The 27,417-nt window shown below is 43.4% G+C and overlaps 1 protein-coding gene across 5 annotated transcripts in view; it reads left to right on the top strand.

Annotated features, from left to right (window-relative positions):
- Window positions 1-27,417, top strand: part of LOC119646426 (protein spaetzle 3) — a 183,283-nt gene that overhangs the window by 123,844 nt on the left and 32,022 nt on the right. For all 5 annotated transcript variants that reach the window (XM_038046875.1, XM_038046873.1, XM_038046870.1 and 2 more), the window contains exon 4: window positions 17,375-17,499. In XM_038046875.1, coding sequence (XP_037902803.1) covers window positions 17,375-17,499 — 125 coding nt within the window. The remainder of the gene's footprint in view (window positions 1-17,374; window positions 17,500-27,417) is intronic.

The following is a 27,417-nucleotide window of genomic DNA, read 5'->3' as shown; positions in this document are numbered from 1 at the left end:
CAGACCTCTCGGTTGGGTAGTTTCTGTGAATGGGTCAGTCAAAGAAATTATCACAGCCGACCCCTCGCATTCTCCACCTTTCCAACCGGCTCCGGAAAGTACTAACCGAGACTTTTCATTTGATATCCCACGTGACTATGTTTGGTAAAGAAAAATTTACGCCCCCCTTTTGCATGTATGCGGACCACCAAAAACATTTACTGAGCTCAAACTTATCGAATCTGGATTTGGTGAATGAAACCTGATTCTATAATGTCATCTTCATGGCTTTCACAATAACCACCTAGTTTTTCATCTGACGTGTATCGAAGAAAAGTAGAAACGCATCAATAATCACCCGCTCCAATTCAGTGCATAGTATTCGTCCATTTGAATTAGTATCGATATACGTGAATGGTATTGGCTTAGCATCTAATTCGTCTTGGAACATTTGAATCCTCTTCCTTTTTCAAATCTGACTCCACAAATTGTTGTCCTACCACAATTGTCTGCCTGAATATTATCTACTTTTGCTAGTCTTCCCTCAGCAATTTTGAAAACTTCCCCTGAATTCTGAGATATCACTGCGCCCATCTGATAAAAAATGACATCCGACACATGAGTCTGCATCCACCAATACGCACCAATCCTTTTTTTCTACGACAGGGTTCAGGTAGTAAAAAAAAACAAAGAAAACTCCCAAGACTACTTCACTTTAGTTCACGTTCACTCTTCCGCACTGCGCAACCTCAACTCCTCGGTTCAGCTCTTCCACTGTCCATCGATCAGCCGGTCCCGCTAATTTTCTTGCGAAATGCATTTTCACTCGCCTCAACCAGATCAACCGTTAGTCCTGCATTCTGAAATATATGAATTTGTCAGGTTTAAGTGTAAGGTCAATGTTCCCTTTTGACCTGTCATACAATATTTGAGCATGGATATTATGTACAAATTGACAATTTCTATATAAATGAGTGTTAGCATTTTAGGAAGAGGAAAGGTGGTAGGTTTGAATGTCGGGGAAAGGAAAAAGGAAATTGGAAGAAGTATACTGAGAAAGGTAAGGGGTGTTAAAATGGAAGAAAAAGGAAGAATATTACGTATTAGTGAATGCATTGCCTTTTGAAGATTGTCTCTGGGAGAAGCGAATAAAGGAGTGCACCTGTCGCAAAGATGTGGATACTAGAACCATATCGAGCTGAAATCACTCATCAAACAGTCCTTATTATCAACCTCAGGGAAAGTAATGCTGGCAAGGTGTGGATTGTTGATAACGAGTCATCTCAAAACCAATCCTTGGATACCTGGAGGAGATGTGCAATGCCAGGCTGAACTTCGAAAAACTTAGATTATGTCGTGAGAAGATAACCAAACTGGTTCATCTCTAGCAAATCCTTCGTGCAACACGCGGCTTCTATCCGGGCGGGAACAACTACTAGCTCAAAAGGGAATTCGACATACCAACTAATTAGTCAGATGGTGAACGCATTTAGCACATCATCGATTGACAAAATATGTACCATCACAAGAATGATCCTCTTCTAGTGAACAAAGTGCACTGTCTTGACCAGAGACGCAACTACCTACTTCCTGAAAGGAGATGGCAGAAACGATGATGCAATTCCAAAAAGGGCTTCTAGACCTATCCACTGATCCGGTGCATTGAGAAATAACTGAAGCAAAGATTAGAAAAATTGAATTACCATTTGACATGGTTCCTTACAGGACTCGATATTTAGACCGCTTCGGAGTGGACTGGTCTCTCGCTTGTCCCCAATGCGTCGCTGTAGCCAAATCCTAGAATTTGAGTCGAGCCCAGAAAGCCCTTCAGAAGCGTAACTTGAAGGTGTCGGTGTAGACAAGAACCTTCCCTTCACAAGAATATTTCACTACTGTGGTCACGCAAGCATATGAGTCGAAGAGTGGGGTGATTTTAACCTGGAGAAACTACGTCCTTTCAAAATTGTCACTTTCACAAAACAATAATTGTATGGACTGCATTTTAGGCAACAGTCCCTAGTAGACGATAGTATCGTGTGATCAATCTGCTTGATTTGCCAAGGATAAGCAAGTGAGGATAACCTGAGGATGACAATCAATATCAGAATGTAGCTCTTCTGGGAGCCGTTCATTCTTGCCCATATATTTCCAAATCAACGAAAATCTAACTCCTGTGTTAGCCTAATAATACCCTTCAAGAACTACTCTTAATCGAAGGTTCGTATTAGGCATTACTATCGAAAAGGACGAAGAAAATATCTTAATTCCCATCATGTTTTAGAACGCTAACTTATGTTTACATTTGATCCTTATTTTCATTCTTCCAATAAGTGTATTTGCATAACTTTTACAACCACCTTTCGATTGCCATGACAAGACTACGGAAGGTTGTTGTGGTACCACATGATTTATTGACCAGCTCACCTGTTACTCATAGATGTTGAGGTTCCTCAAAATTCCAACTTCCTCGGTCGGTTCGTATCATGATTCACCCAACAAATTACTTTAAATGCAACCCATGATTTCGATGCTTGGCTTCCATTCTTAACTCATTCAGAATTCTAATCGTAAACGCAATCTTCCACGCATTTTGCCATATTCCACCTTTTCACGATAAATAAATTCCCAATTAAGTGTGTTGGCCGGGAAAAGGAAGACTTACGAACCTGCACTGACGGTAAAGGTCCCTTGCAATACTCACATTTTGATTTATGCATCGAAGCCTGACTGACGGACATTTATGCGAGAATTTGCATTATGCAAACCATTGCACTTGGTCGTTGCATATTTCAGCTTTGTTGCCGCAGTTACTTCAGTGCAGACCATGCAACCTGGTGGGACTCCTTTCGATTGCAGAGCGCCGGGTTTCCAATGAAAGTGACGGTGGCTCGGTGGCTCGGTGGCTCTGTGGCTTTTAATTTGATTTCTGTCTGGGCAACGTTCTTGCATACCAATTACAATATCACGATCAACCACAACAACAGGTTCGCCACGGACGTGTAAAAATAAAAGCTCAGATAATATAGTCATCCGCCACATGCCGTGTGATACGTTGCATTCCAATAAATATATGATTATTGCAGATAAGTGAGGAAATTAAAAGAAAATGGCAATTCAGGCAAAAGTAAAGATAATCTGAAGTCGCATCGAAAAACAAGAAAAATTCCAAAAGCCATTTTTACTTTCAATTTATTGTTAAGCATGCGTCGTTTTTTACCTTTCTTGAATTTTTTTTGGGGCTTGTTATGCAGCAACTGGGGCCGTTGCATTTCACTTAACCGAAAAAAATGAAAACGCATCAGGTAATCAGCTTTTGAGGCAGAAAGTAGAAACGTGATATGCAGGTCAGAAAGTGCATTATTATGTCGTCATCTGATATTGTCACCGAACAGTGGCGAAAGGCGGTGACTGCATAATATATGATATATTGCAAGCAATAAACCCGGAATGAAGTTTAGTGAACGGTGCGATTTCAGCGAATTTTTATATGATGTACTTCAGAGGATGTGTTTCTCTTATATACAAGAATTCAACGGACCGTGACCGCTAAATTTAGTCTGTATATTTAAATATACATAGCGATTTAGTTTCCCTGAAACATCCAACTCCATCCCTGTAAATCAACGCCCACACAAGAAGTCTTCCACAAGGGTCCTTATCGATTTGCCCACTTTGAATGACCTTGAAGTCGTTAGCTAACTAGTGGCTCACACTTCAACTGACTTTCCGGATTATAGTGCATTCTAATTTTCAACCCACATTACTTAAATAGCCCCGGAAGGAGCAAATTAGAGGGAACGACCATTGGAAGACTTCATCTAAGGGCGATGTCCTCGTCGAACTGGGCCCACAGGCGACTACGAAGTGGTCAAGGGGTTATTGGGGGAGAAGGCTCCTGCTTCTAGCCTAGAGCACATGTGCTCTCTAGAAATCCGGGATCTTGATAACCTCACAGAAAAAGTCGAAGTGGAGAACGCGATTAAGTGTGAATGTCCAGAGGTAATCAATGTCCGGATAGGTATCACCTCTGTAAATGATCGCGGCCAAAGGCTCGCTTTCGTGGAAGTACCCGAGCAATATGCGAGCAGCGGTAAAATCAAAATTGGATGGGTAGTATGCATGGTACGAATGCGGATAGACCCCTCCAAGTGCTACAGGCGTCTGGACTATGGACACACGTCAGAAGATGCGGCCACGTAGGCCACCTAGTGAAGACCTGCAATGAAACCGATAGTTGCGTCCTCTGCAGGGATCGTGGCAGATCTGGTGAGAGCATCGCACACACTACGGGCTCGAGACGGTGTCCAATCTTTAGGGCGAATCTGGAAAGGGCTAGGGAACAAATGGCATGATCCGCATTTCACAAATTAACATGCACTGGAGTGCAACCGCTCACCAGTTGCTAAGGCAGTTCGCTGCGTAAGTGCAGCAATAATGAAACAGGGACGCGGCTTCATGGCATCTCGACTTATCGGGCATCGCCGCCATTTGGGGTTGGGACGACGTTCGACTTCGTGTTCTTGCACAAGGCCCAGGAAATGAGTTTGTCTGGATTCGGTGTTTAGGGATAACGTTTTTTAGAGTTTATCTGACGCCGAATGCGACGATGTCGGCCTTTCGGCGTCGGCTTAATGCTCTGGAGGAAGCCGTTTATTGCACAGAGGGCCGAATCCGGGTGGACGATGATTCTAATGCAAGGACCCTTGAATGGGGCACGCCTCAGCCTCCAGAGGGAAACAGATTTCAAAATGGTGGCCAGAACCAGGCTCGTAGTTTTAAACACCGGATCCACACCAACGTCTCGGTGCCCAGGCTGTCAAGGAAGCATTACTTACATCACTTTTGCGTGGGAATCTCTGGCATCATCGGTGGACGCTTGGCGAATGCAGGAAGACTTCTCGGCAAGTGACCACCGGCACATCGTGTTGAAAGTGGGTGACTCTACTTGCCTTCGAACATCAACGCGATGCTCCCCCTGCCTGTGGAATGTCGTGAAGGTGAACATCGGGAAGTTCGTCGAAGCTCTTGGAGCAGGCAGAGCCGCGCTGGAGGACACTCCGTAGTTGTAAATTCAGTGCTGAACCTGATAACGATGGCGTGTGAAGCTTCCATGCCTCGGAGGGGCCCCAGCGTCGACAAGCATTTTATGTACTGATGGACAGCGGAAACCTACCACGGAGGGAGTGGCATAACCTCCGCCGTTTGGCACAACCTTTACACGCCAAAGAGGCGATATGCACCATAAAGGCACAGAATAGATCAGCAAAAAGGAGGCTCCGCAGCCAAATAAATAAAAGCAAAGCTCGCGACTGGCAGGGCCTTGTCAACGAGGTGAATGAGGACTCGTGGAGCTTGGCTATTGTAAGCTTGTTCCCTGGAAAATCGGGGCGGTGCGGAAATCCCGCATACTAAATACTGACCAGATGGGCCGCATTGTACGGGCATTATTCCCCAGACACCCTGTACGGGTTAATAGAGTGGAAAGCGTCGGGAATTGCCCCCTTTTCACAATGAGAGAGCTCCAAGAAGCGGTTCTCACTATGAAAAACAAGAAGGCGCTAGGTCCTGATGGCATCCCAGAAGTTTACAAACAGGTATTCCGCCAACCGCCAGACTTGCTGCTGGAGCGTCCAACGCTTGCTTGAAGCACAGCATTTTTCCTTGTCAGCTTGAAGGTGGCCAGACTCGCGCTGATCTGCAAGGATAAAGGGGACCCGGAGCGCTCGTCTGCATACCGACCGCTGTGTATGCTTCACACGGCAGGAAAGTGCTCGAGAAGCTCATCAGGAGTATACTCACTGAAACGATCCGCATTACCTGGGACTTGTCCTCAATGCAGTTCGGGTTCAGAACAGAGACATCCACAGTGGATGCTATTATGAAGGTAGTAGATGCGGTTCATCGAGCCGAGGCACACAGCCGTCAATGTCGGCGGATTGTGCCCCTCATAACGTCATAACGTCAGAAATGTCTTCAATTCCGAAAGATGGGCAGATATGCTAGGCACATTAGAAAACTCATTTCACATGCCAGGCTATCTATTCCGGAAATTTAGGGATTATCTGAAAAACCGCTCACTGATCTATGAGACGTTACAGGGCCAGAGGAGAACAGAAATCACGTCGGGATTAGCACAGGGATCCATCCTAGGGCCGGACCTCTGGTACGCTTTCTACGATTATTTGCTGAGACTCGATATACCTAAAGATTTGCCCCTGGTTGGTTATGCAGACGAAATTGCGGCACTTTTTGCCGAACGCACTCTTGAACAGGCGCAAAACAGACTTGGCATATTGATGCGACCAGTAAACGGATGGATGACTGCTCATGATTTCAGCCTTGCCCTGAAAAAACCGTGGTAATCATCTTGACTAGAAAGGGAATCCAACCCTTCATATCATATCGATAGGCGAGTTGATTATAGAGTTAAAACCAGCGGTTAAATACCTTGGTTTAATGTTCGACGAGAAGATGAGCTTCTTCGAGCAAATCAAAGCAGCAGTGGACAAGGCTGCAGCTGGAGTATCGGCCTTGAGTCGTTGCCGTCCTTGTCAAGAAGCGTAAGGCTATCTACCGCAGTAAGGGCGAAAATTTAAGAGAGGAGGTTCAGACCTGAAGGACATCGACGCACCCTTGTTGAGTGGCAATTCTCTTGGCAAAATGAGCCAAGGGGCTGATGGACTGCACGGCTCTTCGACAATTTAGAGTCGTGGATGAACCGAACGCACGGTGAGATTGATTACTTCCTTGCCCAGTTTCTAAGCGGGCATGGAGGTTTTCAGTCTTGCCGGCCCAGAATTCGGAAGGCGTGATCTAATGATTGTGTGTTCTGCAATAGAGTGGCGGACGCCGCTGAACACACCTGTTTCTCTTGCGAAAGGTGGGATGGCTTTCGTCAGCAGCTTTATGCAGACACAGGCAAGCTCTCTCCAATAAGAGATGTTGAAGAGCGCTGGCAGCTGGAGTCGTGTTGCGCATTATGTTCGGGCTCTTCTTATCGCGAAGAAGATTTAACTCGACCGGCGGAGGGACCGGATGACAAGGGGTTCCCTAAACTAACAACTCCCTTCCTCCTCTCTCTCCCCCCCCCCCCCCCGTTGGTGAAAGGGATTCCCTGACTTGAAAACTTCCAAAACCGGAAGAGCGGGAGGGCTAGCCCGAAGTAATGTGTCAAACGGTTCCAGACTTTTTCTCTGATCACAGGGAGGAGTTTACTTGGTAGTCCGACAGCGTGCTGTTGCGGGAGTTCAACACTCTCAGCGTAAACGCATTCACCTACACTACTCCCAAGTACAACTACCCAAAATTATTCTACCGCCTTTCAAGGGGGATTATTTGCAGTTCGCCGCCAAGCTGTGAGGAAGAATAACGTGCAGCAGCGAAACACGCTATTACATGTAGATGGTACTTCAACAAAGGAATCATTGCATACCAATCAAAACACACGATCAACCTAGGCACCAACTACATCTGCAACGCCAATGAACTCAAGGATCCTAGCTGCCAAAGCCAGCAACAAGAAAAGGGACAATGTCCTGCTTAGCACAATACTCATCAAGGCTTTAACGATGGATCGTCATCAACTTGAGTGCCAGGCTATGCTTGATTGTGGATCTCAGCTGAACTTCATCACCCAACACCTTGTGAAACGACTCGATTTATAGGAAATTCCCGTTGCTTGCTGATGAGGGTGGTTCACTCCGTCCTCTTTAACGATTTAGAAGTATGGGCCGACTCAGTAGGGAAATATACCGTAAACGCCTAGCGCAAGTACAAAAACGAAGGCCTCTCCGAGTTTTGTCGGCCTACCGTACAGCCTCGGAGAGTTATTCCAATCGTTCTCCAGTGGACGCTTATATACCTCCGAAAAGGGAAGGGAAATAAGGAAGCTATCGCTTGTGGGGAGAGAGCTCGTCCTTTCTGCGCATGGCAGTAATTTTGGAAAGGGAATCGAGAAGTAGATGGATCGCGCATCTCATAAAAGACGTGCGGCGTGGTTTAATCGAAAAAAATGGTAAGGTTGATTATTACCTAACCCAACTGCTCGGACACGGCTATTTTCAATCTTACCTTCACACAATCGGAAAATCACAGCCTGTATTTATTGAAAGGACGTAGTGGATGATTCCTGCCACACTTTTTTCTTCTGCGAAAGGTGAGAGCCCCCACGCCATTACCTTTCGATGGAAGGGTGTCTTGAGTCCCCGGGCACCATAATTGAAGCTATACTGCAAAGCAAAGACACCTGAAGCCGAGTGGCACGTTACACTAAAGGCGAGAAAGAGGGAGATAGATAGGAGAGATGCCAGGGTAATTGAGGCTCCCTGAATTCACGGGGTTTTACTCCTATACTGAATAGACCTGGCCTGAAATAATGTGTCAAATGGTTCCGAGTTAGAGTCCTAGACGCTTCAGGGGGTGTTTCAGCCGGTAGTCCAGCATTTTGTGCTTCAATGCATTTCACCTCCCTAACCAAAAAAAGGTGAATTTCCTGAAGGGGTGGGGTTTGGCATATAGGTTTTACTAGTAGAAGCAAGAAACTTACCTTTTTTAATTTCAAGCATGGCTGATATAACTCAGTCTCTCTTCATTTCTAGGCGCTCAAGTTTTTTTTATATGTAAGACGGTACGGAAAGCTTTGCTCTTACTTCCACATTCCTACCAGATGCGAAGTGAATGGAGCTTGGAGATAATCATTATATTCATGATGAATTTCACGGCTTCAATTTGACACTTGGTTTCATTACCTACATGTTCGTGTTGAAATTCCATACAAAACTGCTGCATCATTTCTTTACGCTGGGTTCATCCTTTTCTTCGGCAAGGTTACGCCCATTCAAAAGCCCAATTTTGAAAGAATTCGATTCTAACTGCAAAAAATCTGTTTCTTGAGGATCCACCGCTTCAATAAATAGCATACGATTTCGTTTCACCGGTCACGACGATAATCATTTTGTATTGAGAAAATTTAAAATATATGTGATGAATCGGTTTGGTCATATCTTACAATTATTAAAGGGCCTCACCCTGGATTACAAATTAGAATTATCATTGAGTATGTAACATTCTCCTAATTGTATACATCGAATGCATTTTACCTAGCGGCTTGATACAGACAATTGAGAAATGTTTGCCTATGATGCTAGAGAATTGGCTAATTGGAGGATGGAGCCTCTTCGGGATTTCGAGGTCATAAGCTGACTGGTGATGAAAAGAAGTCTTCCTATTTGAAGGTTTGGGCCAGTTGATGAAAATGAATAATCTAAAGGATCTGTCTGACATTCAGACGTTATAGTCTTTGTCCCAGTTTGTATGAATCAGTAATATGTATTTGTTAGCGACTTTAACCAACTTACTTCGATCGAGACTTATTACCTTCACGTATGCGTTCGGTGAAGAGTGGCAGACTAAAATACATTGTTTGTGCGGTAGTGAACGACGCATTTTTATAGAAACGATCCTTTTTAAAGCAAGGTACGAAAAACATTAGTGAAAAAAATCGTCACACAGAGGCTCTCAAAATGGCAGCGGCGTCAGCAAAGTGCTGTAGTAGGCCGTTATTGATTGGTGCTTCTTTTTGGAGATGCTGGGTTGGTGAGTTTGGCGCAGGTATAAGGGGAATTCTGTTCAGGCCTAACGAGACTGGGGAAACTTAGACCACGCGCGACCAACTACTTCAAATGTCGTAGAACATTGCCACTTCCCTAATTTTCTCCTAATTTTTTTTTTCAAGAACACGGTTTTAGCCTTGTTGGTGCGAACTCTTGTTTTTTTTCGATCATTTTTTCGTTTGATAAATTTTTCTTTAGGACCCAGCTTAGAGCTACACCTCTTACCACCCGGATTCCAAAAACTATAGACGGCACATGTTGGTCATTATGTTTCTCCACAATACGCAATAACTCAGAATGTCTAATGCATTTGCATTTGCGGAAATATAATTTTAATCAAGTACATATGTACCGCTCTAATTTATTTTATTCAACTGTGCTTAGCATTTTAATGTTTCAACATCACCAATCTGCCAACGCTAGTATTTTCGAATGTACAACGTCCAACGTTTACTAATTCTCATCAATTTACTGAGTGAATAGTCATTATTTTACACCACGTGAATTCTTAAACTGATTCACATTAAATTTTAGAGGATAACATTTTAAAGCATGACTTTGCAGTATTCAAACAGGGTGGTCTGTACGTATGTCGACAGCCCGAACATTTGTAATATGCTCTCTCAAATGTTGATTCAATTTTTCCAACAAAAAATATCGATTGATCCCCATAAGCCCCAGCAGCATAACAAGACCCTTGAAGAACTTCAACACCTCACTCCAAAAAACGAAAACGGATATTTTTTTAAAAACACCCGATATTTCTAGCAATCAAATTATTTCAAATAATAAAAATTTGCTTTTTCTATTCGCTAGTGTTATTTATTGGTCTTGCAAATACTGATATTTCGGGAACCACTTGTTCCCTTCATCAGTGCTAACAAGTCCTGAGAGTGCCAACAAGTTACTTGACTTGTTGGCACTGATGAAGGGAACAAGTGGTTCCCGAAATATCAGTATTTGCAAGACCAATAAATAACACTAGCGAATAAAAAAAGCAGTTTTTATTATTTCATCTAAAAATATACTTTCACTAACACTGTTACCTTCAGATTTTACAACCCCCAGCAGTCTAGTGAACATTCTACACGATTTCTGAACCACCCTACAATTTACTAAATAAAATGGTAAAAATACTTACCTCAAACGTGAAAATCTATTAGCGTCAATTAATCTAAAAGCAATGGAAATTCAAAGATTAAGATCGTCAAAAGCAACAGAGACAAGTGACTGGAACGGTTTTGTGCTTTAAATAAATTCACATTTTAATTACTACAATTAACAATTACGAATACTAAATTTGTTCAATGGGGTAATTACCCATGGAATGGAAATGCTTTTTTTATCTTTTTCACAAAATTTATTTTAAATTCTGCAAATTAATGTGGCGGACTAAATATCATGGTATTTAGGTACATATGAAATTTATGGAGATTGGTGTCATTTTATAAGATTCTTGTGACTTTTTGTACTGGGAGGCAACGCGATTATTAATCAACTGGTTTCCTGGAAAAACTGAACCGAATGAGGATTTATTTTCCTTATCCAACGCAAAGGGTTTCGTCATTGGTCAACATTTCTGATGGAACCGAGGCTACTTAGGGGATCGCCACATGAGGGATCGGCTACATAATGGATCGCCATGTAACCAAAACATAAATAAAAACCGTCACATTCGGAACTCTAAGATCAGGAATTAAAGAAAGGATCTAGGTAATAAGAGCCACCAAATTTGAACCAATGACCACATATCCAGCTCTCGCTTATAACTATCACTCCGTGAACTAGGTCAACTACATGGCATACATAATTTTAGCTGGATTACTAAACTAGCTTGCCCATATTAGCACTTCGTATTCTATGGAATTAATCCTTACACCTCCGAATCTTGGCTACCATTTAACAGCATACGCTCCTTATGAATTCATGGGGAATGAATTACCACCTCCATCGAGTCCATTGTGATTTCTCGTTATTATCTACAACTAGGCCTGCCGAAACCTAAGGGGTCATCAGCGATCCCTAAGAGGTCGCTTACAATGCAGGGAGTGGCATCCCCAAGGTTACCAAACAAATAGTTCTGACCTCCAAGCTGGAATTATAGCTGCGTCCTAGGTAGTAGCCTCAAGAAATTTTCCCGGTGAAGGGCCAACTGCTAATGATCGATACACTCGAGACACACTAGAATTCTCTTTGCCGATATCGATAGGGTCCTGTGAGCCTAACTCTGCCAGGGTAGTACTCGTGACGTATATCACAAGCAAGCCCGATAGGGACCATTGCCGGGTAGTGTGCATCGAACCGATATTAGTAGATTGCATTGCCCCATGCAAGCGCTGATTGGTCCGATCAGCTAAACAGAGGCCAAGCTTCAGGAAATAGAGGTAGGGTTTTTAACCCCGACGGTATACCCGCTCCTGACATTTGCGGCCCGCTCCTTTGCCCACGACGCGCTAGTTTCTGGAAGCCAAAAACTGTATAACTAATTAAACAGAAATGGAGAAGGAGTTGATTACTTTTCTGCGTTGCACGAAAATATGCCGCTCGCCGCAGCTCACAACGAAGGAAGCTGAAATACTCGACGAGACTCTGGAATGCGCACAGCCAAATGAAGGAAATTCGCAAAATGATGCATCGCCCAGGGCTAGGACCAATTTCCTTTCCTCTCTGTATTATTTGCAGTAAGAGCCTCGAATAGTGTCAGTTTCCCAGCCTGTGGAGAGAAACCCTTATTTTTCCTGCACACAAAAGCGGTGACCACACTCTTGCTGAGAATTACCGCCTTATATAGCTTCGCTCATCCTGCTCCAAGATCCTCGAGATGTATATCAATGACTGGTTGACCACCCACTTCGTTCACCTTATAGCTAAGGAGTAGCACGGCTTCATAAAACGTCGATCCACTGTTACCAGAGTTCACCAACTTTGTGGCCAAATACATCAACTTTCTTAAATTCCGTTAACCACGAGGTACGATTGTCCTAGCTCGCCTCTCTCAACATTCATCCATCACTTATCACATGGCTTGCCTCCTACCTACCCTTCCGATCCTGTAGCGCTTCCTTGGATGATTGCACTTCTAGTACTTTTCCCCTCATCTAGTGTGCCACAAGGATCCATTCTAGGACCTCTTTCATTTTTATTCTTTATTAACGACTTCCCCTCTAACCTGACTTGTCCTTGCTTGTTATATGCAGATGACCTCAAGCTGTTTTCCTCTGTTTCGTCCCCAATGCTTCCTTGCAGGCAAATCTGGATACTTTAGTTTATTGGTGTTTAGCTAATAAGTTGGCTGTTAAAGCCAGCAAATGCCACCCGATGTGTTAGCCGCGTAAAACCTCTCCCACCCCTTTCTCCTACTCTCTTGGTGGTTGCTCTCTGTCCTATCTGAACTCTATCCTCGACTTGGACGTAACCTTCGACGATAAACTCCGTTTTGACAGCCACTACTTCGATATCACCAACCGTGCTTCCAAAATATTAAGTTTTATACTTTCTTATACTTTTCTGTACTGATTCCACCTCGGTCAAACCCTCCATAATGCCTTTTTTTACCCATGTAGTCTCCAAGGCTCAAAAGAAGAAGGCAAAGAGAAACAAGAGGCAGCAAAACGCAGCACAGTCAGAAAACCCCCATGCCTAAAGTTAAAGTGGACACAAATAGTGGAGCACCAAAAAGAAAGGTGGGGAGACGAAGGAGGACTTGACCGCCAGCACTGCTTATTAAATCGACGGAAGTCAAGTTTTGAGGAAGTTCTCAGCGGGATCCATTATAGGACCCAGCCTGAACATAGTGTGGCAGAAATGCCTCCCATTCGGAAACCGAAGGATGGCGGAATCTCCGTCGAATTAAGACCAAAGATAGCAAACACAGGGACGTGCTATGAAACGGCCAAGGGCTATTCAGAGGAAAAGCTCTAGTTTCTAGCGTAAAACCAAACGCTCTCTGGAAATTCATCTTGACTGCCTTACAGAAACGAACGTGTGGAGGTAACCAATGCCCGAATTGGTATCACCCGCAGGATATGAATTGGGGAATTGGGGCGGTCCCCAACAAGTGCTTCAGATGCTTGGATTATAGGCACTCCTCTGCAAGCTGCCGGGGTCCTGGCAGGAGGCCAACATGCCGCAAATGCATCCAGGTAAATCATAAAGTGAATACCTTCAACGAAAATGGCATTATATGCAGGGATCGCGGCGCATCTGATGAAAACATTGCACTTACTGCGGGCTTGTCCAGTCTACAGAGAAGACCTGCAAAGAGCTAGGACGCAGGATCCGCTCATGAATTGCTAGCGAAGTTCGCTGCGGAGATAAAAGCTGATATAGTGCTCATCCGTGAACATTACCGGAACAGGGATCCAACTTCATGACATGTCGAAACTCTATGAACAGGTGCAGCCGCCCTGGAGGGCGCTACTGGGGGTGGTGGCACTGCTGTTGACACTGTCGTAAATTCAGTTACGTAACTGATAACTATTGCAGCATCAAGACAGCATACATCGGCAAACGTTCTATGACTGGTAGACGGCACAAATTGTCGGGCTCCGGAGGGAGTTTCACAAACCCTGCTACTTGACACAACGCCTAAACGACCGGGAGGATGCAAGTAACACAATGACAAATCAACCGAAAACAGTCAACGCAGTTCAATAAACATAAGCAACGCTCCTTACCGGCAGGCCCTGCCAACGATGTGAATGAGGACCCGTAAGGACCCGGCTCTAAACTGACAACCCGAAAATTCGTAGCCCTGCGGAACACTTTTCCGGACACTATTCAACGCAAATGCCGTGCAGCTTGACGACAACAGTGTACAAGGCGCCGAGGATTGCCGACTTTTCTCTATAAAAGAATTGTAAGAAGCATTCCATTCTATTAAAAACACGAAGGCGTCAGGAGCCGATGGTATCCTGGCAGAGATATACAAAGTGGTAATCAAACATCGGCCAAACCTACTGCTCGGGGTATTCAACGCTTGCCTGCAGGAGATCATTTTTCGTTCCCGCTGAAAGACAGCAGGCCTATCCTCATCAGCAAAGGGAAACGCGACGTTGGGCTGCCACCTACATACCAACCCCTTTTGTGTGCCCGACATAGTCGGAAAGTGCTCGAAAAGCTCATTAGGAGTAGACTCGCTGAAGCGATACCTGCTGCCAGGGATTTATTTCCAAGACAGTTCGTTTTCAGAGGAGGGAGACCCAGAGTAGATGCTGTCATGCTCGTCGTGGATTCACTTCATCAAACACACAAAGCACATAGCCACCGAGCTAAACGGCTGGTGCTCCTCTTAAACATAAACGTCAACTAGCTGATTTGCCGTTCGGGGCGTTTACCGCTTGCCTGGAGCAGAATATTTTTCCTTGGCACTTGAAACTGGCAAGGCTCGCACTGATCAGTAAATAAAAAGGAGACCCTGAGCTGCCGTCTGCATACCGATCGCTGTGAATGTTTTGACCTGGCGGGAAAGTACTCGAATAGTTCACCAGGATGCTGATGTGGAGGTCGCAGATGCGGCCTACCGAGCCTAGGCACGCAGTCGTCGATCTCAATAGATGGTGCTCCTTATAACGCTTGATGTCAGATGCCAAATGACAATAAGGTAGAGAGAGGATAGTACAACAATCCATCCTAGGCCCGGACCCGTAGCACGCCTCTTACGATAGTCTGCCAGGGCACACTGTTATACAGGCGCATAGCAGACTTGGCATATTAATGCAACGAATAAGTGAATGAATGACTGCTTATAGTTTCAACATGGCACTGGAAAAAACCAAAGTAGTTATCCTGACCAAAAAACGAATCCCGACGCTAAATCTCAGTCGATTATCGGGTCAAACCCCATGGTTAAATACCTCGGATTGAAGCTCGGTTCAAGCATCAGCTTTTTCAAGCAAATCAAAGCAGGAGAGGACGAGCCTATAGCTGAAATTTCAGCCTTAAATCGGCTAATGGCAAACATTGAGGATTTTACTTGTCTCAGGAGACATTTCCGCAGTTGTGATCCTGATTGCCCTTTTAAGAAAGGAGCGTAAAGCAAACGCAAGGAGAAGACTCAATGGAGGCAGTTACTCGTACAAGTAAACTAAGTAAGTGGCAGATTAACTGTGCAGTCCATTGGTAACTTAGATGTGTGGCAGAATCGAAAGGTGGAATGGTTAGACTGACTATTTCAGTCTTACCTGAACAAGATAGATAATGCACGATCGTCAACAACTGTAGTTAAACACAGGAGAACTCTCACCAAATAACATTATCTGGCAGATTGTAAGGAGTGGTGACAGCGTTTAAAGTTTTTCCCAAGATTCCTCCAAATTTCAGCAATTTTCCTGACACCCAGACCCCCTGACCTATATAACATTTGGAAGCTCAAACCCTACCCTGATAGCATTTCTTTCGGGTTCTCCTTGTTTCAAAGAAGTTAAACTCGACCGGAGGTTCCTTTAACTAATAGTTTCCTCTCCCCTCTCGTTGGTAAAAGGAATTTGCTGACATGAGAACTCCCTCAAGCAGAGGAACAAACCAGGCTAGCCCAAAATAATGTGACTTACGGCTTCAGGCAAGTTCTCTGACGACGGGGAGGTTTTTAATTGGTAGTCCGTGGTGTACCGTAGTGAGAGCCCAACACTATACGCGTAAACCTATTCAGCTACCCTACTAAAAGGAAAACAGGCCTTTCGAGGGGTGTGAAAAAGGCCCGGCCCTGAAGTACTTTCGGGTTTTCGGAAAATTAGGCTGAATTTGTCATCTCGACGACCATAGGTACAACCGTTATGTACCCAAATGTCAAGCTTCCCACTACTGATAGAACCTCTTTGTTCACTCATAAAAAGAGGTTTCGTCTTTCATGTTAATTTTTATCGTGAATATCCTTCCCCCTATGCTTTTGGTTATTATAACAATCTCCGTTCACCAATGAGATTCAAAGAAATAGTAAAATGTGATCTAATATTCAAACAATTCCCTTTATATCTGGTTACAAGTATATTTCACCATATTACTCCCTCATTCAATATATTTCGGACACCTTCCCATGAGAGCATGATTAACCAACATCTACCTGTACGAAGGACACCTAAAAGTAACAGTAAAATTCTTCCAATGATTCAGTGGGTCTAGCAACATTGTTGATTCTGTTCCACGAGTCAATTTGTTTTGCGTTCACCAAAACTATTATAGATATTCAAGCATTTATAGATACTTTTCGTAGATGATCATTGAAAGGTGCAATTTATCGAAACAACGTGGTGGTGATGTTGAATTGTTGGGATCATGGTCGCCACTCTCCGCATATCATGACTGACTATGAATAAGAATTTATGAAGAATTTCTCTTATAAACGGAAGGCTACGAGGTTGTAGTTCTGTTGACTAAATGTGGTTGATGCACTTAAGTGGATTTTATTATATTTTATTGGATTTCAGATTTATAACCCTCAATCCGATCGAATGAATGAATGGTCTTATGGTATAAAAATAAACCGAAGGACGCCAATAGGTTAATACTGTGGTGACTCAGATTTTTGTGTAACAGTGAAAAAAAATGCTTCTTTCCGTTTGGATTAGCTTTATTTTTTTCGATGACACAGAGTTTGACTATTTTTATCACGTTTCGATCGTTTCGGTGAAACATGAAACGCTAAATGACCTTATTTTTTGAAAACATGATCATAAAATCTACATTGGTCTTTCAATATCTAATATGTCATATTATATTCATTTATGATCTAATTGGTTAACTCATTTAGTTTCACATTTCTCATTTGACTCATTCTTCACTTTCAGATATGGTGGACAGCTTTATCGGTAGCATTAGGACTAGATATTCGAGGAGATGTGATCAAAGGTGTGCCATGTGTTAAACGTTATCATCAATTGTTTTGCCCCACAGCTGGCAATAGCTACCCAATGTAAGTAGATATGCTAGTCTAGATCACTTAGCAATGATTTCTTGAACAGTTCCATCTGAAATCCGCGGTATATCTGTATATAGAGCGAATACGTTACATATCAACGCAAAATTTTCATAAAACACTAGATCCCATGCATCCCCGACTGATTCGCAGCACCGCGAGGTGATCATCTTGTATCGGCACTTACGTAACGTCCTTGTCGTCCATCTAGTTGCCCATGTCGACAGCAATAGCATAACAGTTTGCCGTTGCCAAATGAGATATATATTACACCTGCATCATTATAAACTGACTTTGAATGGATTTGGTGAATGGTAGGCTGGGAAAATTTGAAGCCAACTTGAGGTGGTTTTTCAGGCCCTACGTACTTCAATTCCTCACTCTCCATTGACAAAAACCACAAATCTTAAATCTTAATACATGTAAAGAATTTCAGTGAAACGATGGTATTTGAGAAGGGCTCGAACCCTAGCACTAAGAAAGACGGCAAGTAATCACTGAAATATGCATATCTGCAAAGAATGAAAATTCTAGTAAAGCAAGAGGAAAAGGTTTCGGGTTTTTATTTCAATCATCTCAGTTTAATTGTGTATCCTATTTGATGGCAACGTGTCGGTTTTGAAGCCTGAATTTTTGGCGGAAGGTGACGACAAGCTGGTAACCCTGGCGAGATCCATACTGAACGCACCACACCTGCAGCATGCCAAAGCCTCTTCCTATCTACTACTATTACGGGCGAACAGTCTGTAATACAAAGATGGAATCCTTGGCAAACGGATTAGACAAAGTTCAATGAACTTCTTGGTGACAAAGTGAAGCTCCCTAGACTATTAAGGACTCCTTTGGCGATTGAAGATCAATTGGAAACTCTGAATCGCACACTTATAGAGTGCCTTGAAGCGGCTTGTCCCATTTCCCGAGGACAACGCGGTAAAACAGTTCCACGGTAGAACCGAGAACTGCTAGGACTCAGGAAATCAGACCAGACGACCTCTAAATTTTACTTGTAAAAGCAATAAGAATGAAGCATTGTTAAAGCTTCTAGAACCCACAGCGTAAATATAAGAGGCTCGTGAAACGTTCCAAACGAGACCGAGAGTACACCACCCGGGAGAACCGGTCTTAGAAGCGGGAGAAAGAGAAATGAAGGTTTCTGCAAACCTTTCAACACGAAGGTGTTGCAAGGGGAATCGGGACACTGCGAGAGCGGTTGTTACCAATGGAAAAGCGAGAGCTGGTAGACTATCTTTACTTCAAACCACCTGGCATGGATGACATCTATCCAGTAATGCTAAAGGAGGGTATAGAGCACTTAGAGCGATTTCTAAGAAATATTTTTCGTGAATATCTTTCTCTGGGCTACGAGCCTCCCTCTTGGCAGAAAGTTAAAGTAGTCTTCATACCTAAGCCTGGGAAAGATGACCATTCAAATCCAAAGAACTTCAGGCAAACCATCTTAACATCATGTTCGTTAAAATGTTTGCAAAGACTGGGTGAGCATCACATTCGCGAGAAGGCGCTCAGCACACACTCACTAAGTAAAAACCAACATGCTTGCCAACGTAGAAAATCCTGTGAGTCTGCTCTTGGTTCCAAAGTAAAGGGTGCAACTCTGAAAGTCGAGTACGTGATGGGTGTGTTCGTGGAAATTGAAGGAGAGTTTGACTGTGCGCCCTTCCAAAAGCTCTCTGATGCCGCCAGAAAGCATGGTGCAGATGAAACTTTAATTAAGTGGATCTACGCCATGCTAAAGCAGAGATTGCTGCGCGCTGAAATGGGAGTTGATCGCTACCTGACAATCAAAACGACGACGCAAGGCTGCCCTGAAGGAGGCATGCTATCGCCACTTCTGTGGAGTATGTTGATCACCCAAACTGTGGCTGTGCGAATTATTGGTGGAGATCTTGGAACTTGGCAATGGTATTGTTTGCAAAAGGAGGAAACTGGTCAGGTATATACCCTCCAGAAATGAGGAGTACAACCTTTTAACTCTCCGAAGAAGTAAAATATTTGGAAGTCACTCTATATAAAAAGCTTCTTTGGAACAAATATGTATAGGTAAAATTGAAACGAGCTCTCAAAGCCCATGGGCTGTGCAGACTGACCTTTGCCAGGACATGAGGACTTAGGCCTCATGTGGTAATATGGTTATACGTTGCTATCATCAAGCCGATGTTCGCATATGCATCCATAGTATGGTGGGTGAAGGTGAGCCAACAAATTTTTCACCGTAAACTAGCCGCACTACAAAGAACTGTGTTCCTGGGTATTAACGGTGCCATAAGCACTGCTCTCAATGCATTAGTCAATTTGCAATTCCTGGATATATTTATTCAGGGGGCAACAACGGGCGTAGGAGGCACAAAACATTGGAAGAGGTAATAGGAGAACTACATCTAGTTCTTACAAAACCTTCGATCCCCATACATCTGTTTAGAAGAAGATAAATGATAACCCTAAACCGTAGAGAGAACTGGGAAGTCTTGGCGGAATGCGTGGCGGGATATACAAAAGTCTTCAACATCGATGGCTCAAAAACAGAACAGGGTTCTGGAGCCGAAGTCTACCGCTCGAATTAAAACGGGAAGTGGGCTTCCCTTTGGGAAAATATGCACGGCGGCAAATTGGGTAATTGACGAGCGGTCAAAGAGCAGGCGCATCGCAATCTTCAGTGATAGCCAGGCTGCATTGAGGGCGTTGAATAGTCCTTTGATCACTTCAAAAATCGTTCAGGAATATAGAAACTGTTTGAATTCTATCTCTAGATTCAATACGGTGCAACTACTCTAGGTACCTGATCACTATGGTGTCGAAGGAAATTAAATCTCGGATGCTTTAGCAAAAAAGGATTCAATCTCCCCCATGTTAGGACCGAAACCAGCAACTGGAGTATAATCAGCATTAACTAAGGCTGCCTTCATAAATTAGAAACAAGCTTCCCATAATGACATGTGGTAGAACCTAAATGCTGCTAGGCACACCAAACTTTTCCTGTCAGAATCAAACATTCTGATAGGCAATAATTCAGTAGCTGGAAATATATTCAGAATAGGAATTATTCGGGATAATACGTGGCCCTCCTGTAATGAAGAAGCGGAATTCGTGGAGCACTTTCTACGTGAATGCCCCATCTACAGACGCATCAAACATCGGACCTTTGGTGTCGATGTACACCAGTTACAAGGGATAGTATCAAGGGATAGTATCAAATCTTTTCTTCAGCCTTTGTCCCGTTCACAAACAAGGTCGTCGTGATCTGTTTCACCGTTTGGCTCTATCGAATAAATGATCTGGGTGCAATTTCGAGGCTTTTAAATCCCCATCGAGCGTATCAAGCCACCGTTGTTTCAACCTGCCTTTTGGTCGTTTACCATCGACTTCGATGTTCAGACCAATTTTGGTAAGTGAATTCTCGTTAGCACGAATTGCGTTACCATACCATCGAAGACGCCTCTCTTGCAACTTTTCCACGATTGGTGCAACCCCACAACTATCGAGGATATCCTCATTTCGGATGTGATCGAAACGTGTCACGCCACTAGTCCAACTCAACACCTTCGTCTCCTTTATGGCAAGGCGCCGCTTATTATCTTTTATAGTCAACCAACACTCAGAACCATAGAGGGCGATAGCACGAACAACATTTCGGTAAATTTTGGATTTGAGACGTTCGTTGATACGTCGATCACAAAGAACACCAGTTGTCAAACGCCACTTCATCCAGGTTGCGTTAATGCGTGAAGGAATTTCATAACGCAGTTCTGCATTGGCTGATAGAGTTGATCCGAGGTATTTAAATCGCTCAGTTCTGGGCAGATCACTGCCGCTGACAGTGATTGTGCCTGTTTCATGGGGATCGGTCGTTAAAAATTTAGTTTTGTTTAGATTCAATTTGAGACCGTGTTGCATGAGGCGATCATTCCATTTTTGGACAAGTTGCTCGAGATCATTTTTGCTATTAGATGCTAGGAAAACATCATCTGCATAAAGTAATGTGTACGGTGCAGGACGTTGGATATCTCGTGTGACGGTGTCCATAACAAGAACAAAGAAGAGCGGTGAGAGGGCACTTCCTTACTGAACTCCAACAGAGACACGAAGCGGTTTTGATACACCCGCCATACTTCGAACTTTACTTTTCAGATTGTGGTAGAGCAGTTGAAACCAGCGCACAAGTTTTTCTGGCACTTAGTGTTGTCGTGAAGCTTACCAGATGAGTTCGTGTGGTACACGGTCAAACGCTTTCTCCAGATCCAGAAATGCAATGTAGAGAGGACGATGCTTCTCACGGTGTTTCGCCCATACGATTGTCAAGAATGCGTTCAAAAATCTTCATGGTATGGGAAAGTAACCGGATCGAACAGTAATTTGGACATTCTGCTGGACTACCTTTCTTTTTCCATATTGGAACTGTGGTACTTTCTTGGCATGTTGGGTTGGAAGGCAATGAGGTAGCGGACGAACTAGCCAAGAAGGGAGCAGGGGCCAGAACCCTTCTGTGGAATCGGAAAGGGGCTCATGGCTATGACATTAAAAAATAAACAGGAGGCTCGATTAACGAAGAATGTCCAGTCAAACAGTGATACAATTTACGATTTGAGTTCCCTTCCTTCTAGTTTATCCCCTGCAAATTTTTGTAGTCGTTCTGCTTCACGTTAGCATTTGGTGATGACTTTATATTCGACTATAGTAACTCATGTATAGCGAGAATGGTGCTGGTGTTCAGAAGTCACCTAGATGCCAAGTCAAAAAGAATTTCGAAATAAGCAACGAAGTCGACTCTAATAATCGAAAATCTCGGTGTAGTCCCAAATCCAGCCTGAATATCTAACTTCCAATTGTTGAGATTTTTGTAGGAGATGCCATAAGAAGAAGAGAATTATTGAGCTCACGTCAATCCGAAAATTAAGACAGATCTTTATATCTTTAGCGTATAGGCAGCTTTCTTCGTTGCCACCAGCCCTGCTTCTCCTCGTCTCTTTTGCCGTGAACTAGTTTTCCTGTTAAGGGCAGAATTTGGTTCTCCAGTTTATGATAGTTCAATGCACTTTAGGTTTTCTTCTTGGACCTAAATGTCATTGTCAAAAATTCTACTTTTTGATTGGTTGCTTCTCATAGTATTCACTACTCGAGAGAGATTAGCGGTGGCATTGAGGTTTTTCTTGGGAATGTTGTCTTTATATATCGCAGCCATTGTTTCGCCCGAATAAGCGTATTCTACCTTTGCTTGAACTGGCACCTCTATGTAGCGAATATTCATGATCCTGTCAACTTACAATACAAGCCTATCAGCGCTAGGCGATACCGGCGTTTGCAATCGCAAGGGGAAATCTATAGGCACGGGTGAACCTTGACAATACGAAAATAGTAAAAGTTTGATAAGTTCACCCTGCTAAATAGACCAGTTCACAAACAGGGGAAAAGGCTACCCCCCCCCCCCCCCACCAGTTTTCTTGGGGCATAATTTTAACCCTGAGCGCGGTTTGCCATTTCTCCTCCTTGCTTTTCTTCTTTCGACCCCTTGCAAGACCTCTATACAGCTTTCTCTTTGTAAAAGATTGATAATCCCTTAAATTATGCCACCTTTTTACGATAGATACAAAATACGCTCTTCACCATCTCATTTTTCCTATGATGAAGTGAATTATACCTAACACTATCAAAACATCGATTAAATCGGATGAATATGTCATGAGGTCTAAAAGCTAACGATACAACCATTAACCTTTTCCACAAAGTTGAAATAATGTGTTCATACTTGCAAAATACGTTACTTTATCTGATGACGTGGGGCAATTAATTCAATATGGGATAGTTGCATGCCAACTTGTCGTAAATTGTACTGTTTTTGCTACAAATAAACCTGAAACCCAGAGATACGTAACTGACTTGTAATGTTTATAGTGATACCGCGCTAATTAGTTATAACTTTGGGATGATGGTCTAATGCACATTTGAATATTCATGGTATGACTTACGCATGAAACTGTATATTCTGTTGGAAATATTTTGTGAATATCTAATAACTGAAGCAGGAATAACTTTTTAAAACTTTGTTATTGAATGCAATTGTCCATATCTCTCCCTGAAATCATAGAATATTGCATGGGAAAAAGACGCACACTTTGCCCTCACTTTGCCAATGAAAACGACCCATGCTCGCATGGGTGCTCGTGATATTTAATGCAAAATGCTCCCTCGAATAGCCCAGCAAACACGTTCGGCTTAGACTTAGATAAGGCCGGAACTTTATAGTCCCTAATTCTACTGAAAACTTTCAACAGTTCCTCTGATAGCTACAGGGATAGTTTGGTCTACTCTCTCTATGCATCTCCTTGTCATGCATTGGCATGCGTTATAGAGAGGGGTCTCTCCATGTAGGTGCTTGTCTTATTAAGTTGGACTAGCCACACCTCCAACAGTAATTAGTCATCTAGTGCTTTCGACATCTTCTGCCCTGTGTCTCTCCCCATAGCACAAAGATGACTGCTTGGTGGTCAGTGTAAATATAGCCCCCACGAACCTGCCAGGAAGTGTAATGTACCTGTGTAGTGCTGACTGAACCAGACCTCACCCCTTCCGAAAGCCGTTTATATCACCTTTGTTGGGGAATAATATGTCTAATTGTTCACTTCTCAGAAACTGGGCCTATCGCTACTTGCCCGAGTAAGAGCTCACGCGTTAAAATCACAAGGAAAGGAGCAAAGACCAAAGGCAACTCTCTTCGCTCCTTGGTGTGGAATGCAAGATTTTCAAATATATCCTCAAATTCAAACATTGTGAGACTTGGTGGAGCATAGCACCTATATGCCCATAGACCTCTTATCTTCGCCCAAGACTTGGCAACCACCCGCCCATATCACCGCTCCACCAGTCAAATCTCTGACCTGAAAAGTCTGTTTTCTTAGACGCAGACCCCTTTCCAGTCAGGTAACCAACAACTTCTACGTCAAACTGGCATTCCCCCAAAATGAGTTTTCGACTTGATTGCAAAAGCAATCAGCTTTGCCTGGGCTTTTAGCGCGAAGATGATGCCTTTTCCGGCTTCTTCGGGTGCTGTTGACAATACACCTAACTCTTTTTGACCAGGATCAGCTCAACTCGGTATCTGACCGACTGCCGTAGGTACAGATAACAATCGCCTCTGGGCGAATTCGAACTTTCATTTTTTCTTCAAATTTTAGCTCGTAACTCCTGACCGTCTATCGTTAGCTTTTGTTCAGGTTTTACATCGCTTCCCAACCCTGAAGCCTGAAGCTCCTGCTTTCTGTCTTCTAAAATTTTTATTCAGCTTCTCAGAGGTGCCACGCCCATTTATTGGGCCTTAAAATGATGATAGTTCCATTAGGGTCATTAGGTTTCCTTTAATACTGTTGGAGCAGCAGGTTTCAACTATTCCTTTAGAGCTCTTTATTCCTTCTGCCAGTTATTGTAAGTGACCCCAATTGCCTCACAATGTTTTTTGTAGTTTGGTGCACGTTATCCTTGATAGATGCAGACAGTTCAACTATTTTTACTCAGAGCTGTATGAAGGCTAGCTCCTAGATATCGAGGCTCAGTTCGTTATTCATCTTGGCCAGATTATTTTCTTAGACACTCTTTCACTTTTCTAGACATTCGTTAAGCTAGCCTAAAGTTTATCCTTGGCAGGAGAAATTTGGATCGAGAAATTTACCTGAACCTGTAGGAATTTACGAAGTCAAAATGGGGATCCCATTCTTGCCAGCAGAAGCACTGACTCGACAAACTTTTGAATACCTGTTAAATCAAGCATCTGCATAAAAAGATATTTCTTCGTAAGAAAATGCGTTTTACTGTTGGGATGATGGACATTCTCTGGAAGAAAACTTAATTTTTGGTGGCACTGCCATCGAGACGAAGAACTGCCCAAAGGGCGACAGATAAAACTTGTTCAAAAGGACAGAACAACCTAAAAAAAACCTTAAATTAATTGTTTAGCGAAACAATGGGAACTCTTAAAACGACTCTGTTCAGAGACGAACATCAACTTTTGGCAGGTCTCTAGAGGGTTGCCATAGGTCCACTTAAAAGCCATTCAAGAATCACACGCACTTACTCGTATTCCATTATCACTCAAAGATTATCACCTCAGCAAAGAAGGAATCGTGACTTATGAGATAATTGTATGTTAGTATTTAGACACTACTAGATATTCCCACTAGGATATGGTAAACAAAGAAGAAGCTCTAATAAGGCTCTCAAGCTCGCGGTAACCGGATTATGCCACATACAAGCCGTGCTTCAAAAAGAATTTGCTGTGAGTTTCTATCCACGGCTAACTAGAAGACACGTGACGACTAACAAGGTTATCGCGCAATACTCTTCACCGGACGGATCAAATATTGTCAATGGAGTCGGTGCAAGAGTTTTCACGGATATGCGCAATATAGCAGAGTCGTGCAGTTTTCCGGGATTCACTAGTGTATTCTAAACGAAGGTACTGGCGTTACATGCTCCTTGCCGATGGTTGGGGCATAATCGGAGCTCCAAGAGTAGCATAGTTATTTTGGCTGATACCAATCGCCCTTTAGAGGTTTGGACTCCAGATTGGAAGAGCAGTGCAGGGCTCTCTAAACTCGACTGGATAGCATACTCAAAGTCACCCTCCCCTGAGATAAACAAAGGGGAATGAACAAGCCGACGAACTGGCCAGGGGGATTCTCCTCGACCTCAAAAAACGCAGTTGGTATTCCGCTGGCAACTGTGAGGGATGGAATCTACTTGCACTACTTAACAGCCACTGACTTCAGGTGACGAGGGCTCACCACCGGAACCAAGTCAACGAGATAATAGAATCCGATCGCGAGACCTTTTGGGCTAGACGGGTGCAAACACAAACAGGGTTACGACGTCTCCCATGAAGCACTGGTCTATAGGGGCATGCCGCCAGATATAGCATACCATACACTTCGCAATGCCAAAGCTATTCAAAGGACTGGAAAACCCTCAGGCATGCCCTTTGCCTAGCTTTAACTAAAGCCAGACTGCAGATACTAGATAATCTATCCTTTGAGGACCTCAGAGGAATCTCTTGGTGCCAGGTGGGGAAGTTGCTATGATTCGTAAATGCTACAGCTGCTCTGAAGATCTAAGCCGACCGGATTCGTCAGCGAAAACTGATTTTCACGGTTAACTATTGTCGACAGCTACCCAGAGGAAAGGCGAAGCTAACAGTATCCTCGTTAGTATCTTCATCAGTAATAGTATAGCCCAGGCGAAATTGATACCGAACGCAGGAATTATTTTTTATTTTACTTTTTTTTAAATACATTTACACGCGAAACATTGAACTCCTGCATTGGATAAGTAACCTGGAACTGTTTCACAAATCACATCAGGCTAGCCCTTCTGCTTTTCCGCTCTTTGGAGAATTCCTTTCGTTCAGAATGATGGAACGGTTCCATCATCCGATCCTGTTCAAATTTTCACAAGAAAAAATGTAACCGGCATCATCTACCACCCCTTTGTAGAACACACAGCTAAGGCATTGTTCCTTAGGAATCTTGTAACCCCCCTGCCCGCTTAGAAGCTGAACCGGACAATCGATCTGCCTCTTGACTCCTTTTCCAAGAGAGCTGCACTTATTCAGTGTATGTGACCGTTCTTCACCGGTTACCACCTCTCTTGCGCTTGTAAATAGTTTCCCGTTCCATAGAAAGGAGGACAACGATTATTACTGCCGAGATTATTATTACAACCAGTTCAGAGACAATGTGATAGGCAGGCGTCACCCGCAATGCTCTCCGTCTCCGTGCTTGCATAAGATGCTTACAATACACTTCCTTTCCAAGAGAATCAGCCCATACTACCTAGCTGTTGAGGAGAACGGACTACATTTTACTCTTGAGAAAATATTTTCTGCTAAAAGTAGAATCTCAACTTCTCCCAACTCCA

This window comes from Hermetia illucens, chromosome 1, assembly GCF_905115235.1.
Source record: "Hermetia illucens chromosome 1, iHerIll2.2.curated.20191125, whole genome shotgun sequence".
Taxonomy (NCBI): Eukaryota; Metazoa; Arthropoda; class Insecta; order Diptera; family Stratiomyidae; genus Hermetia; species Hermetia illucens.
Note: the sequence above shows the minus strand (reverse complement) of the source record. Positions and strands in the feature narration are given on the sequence as shown.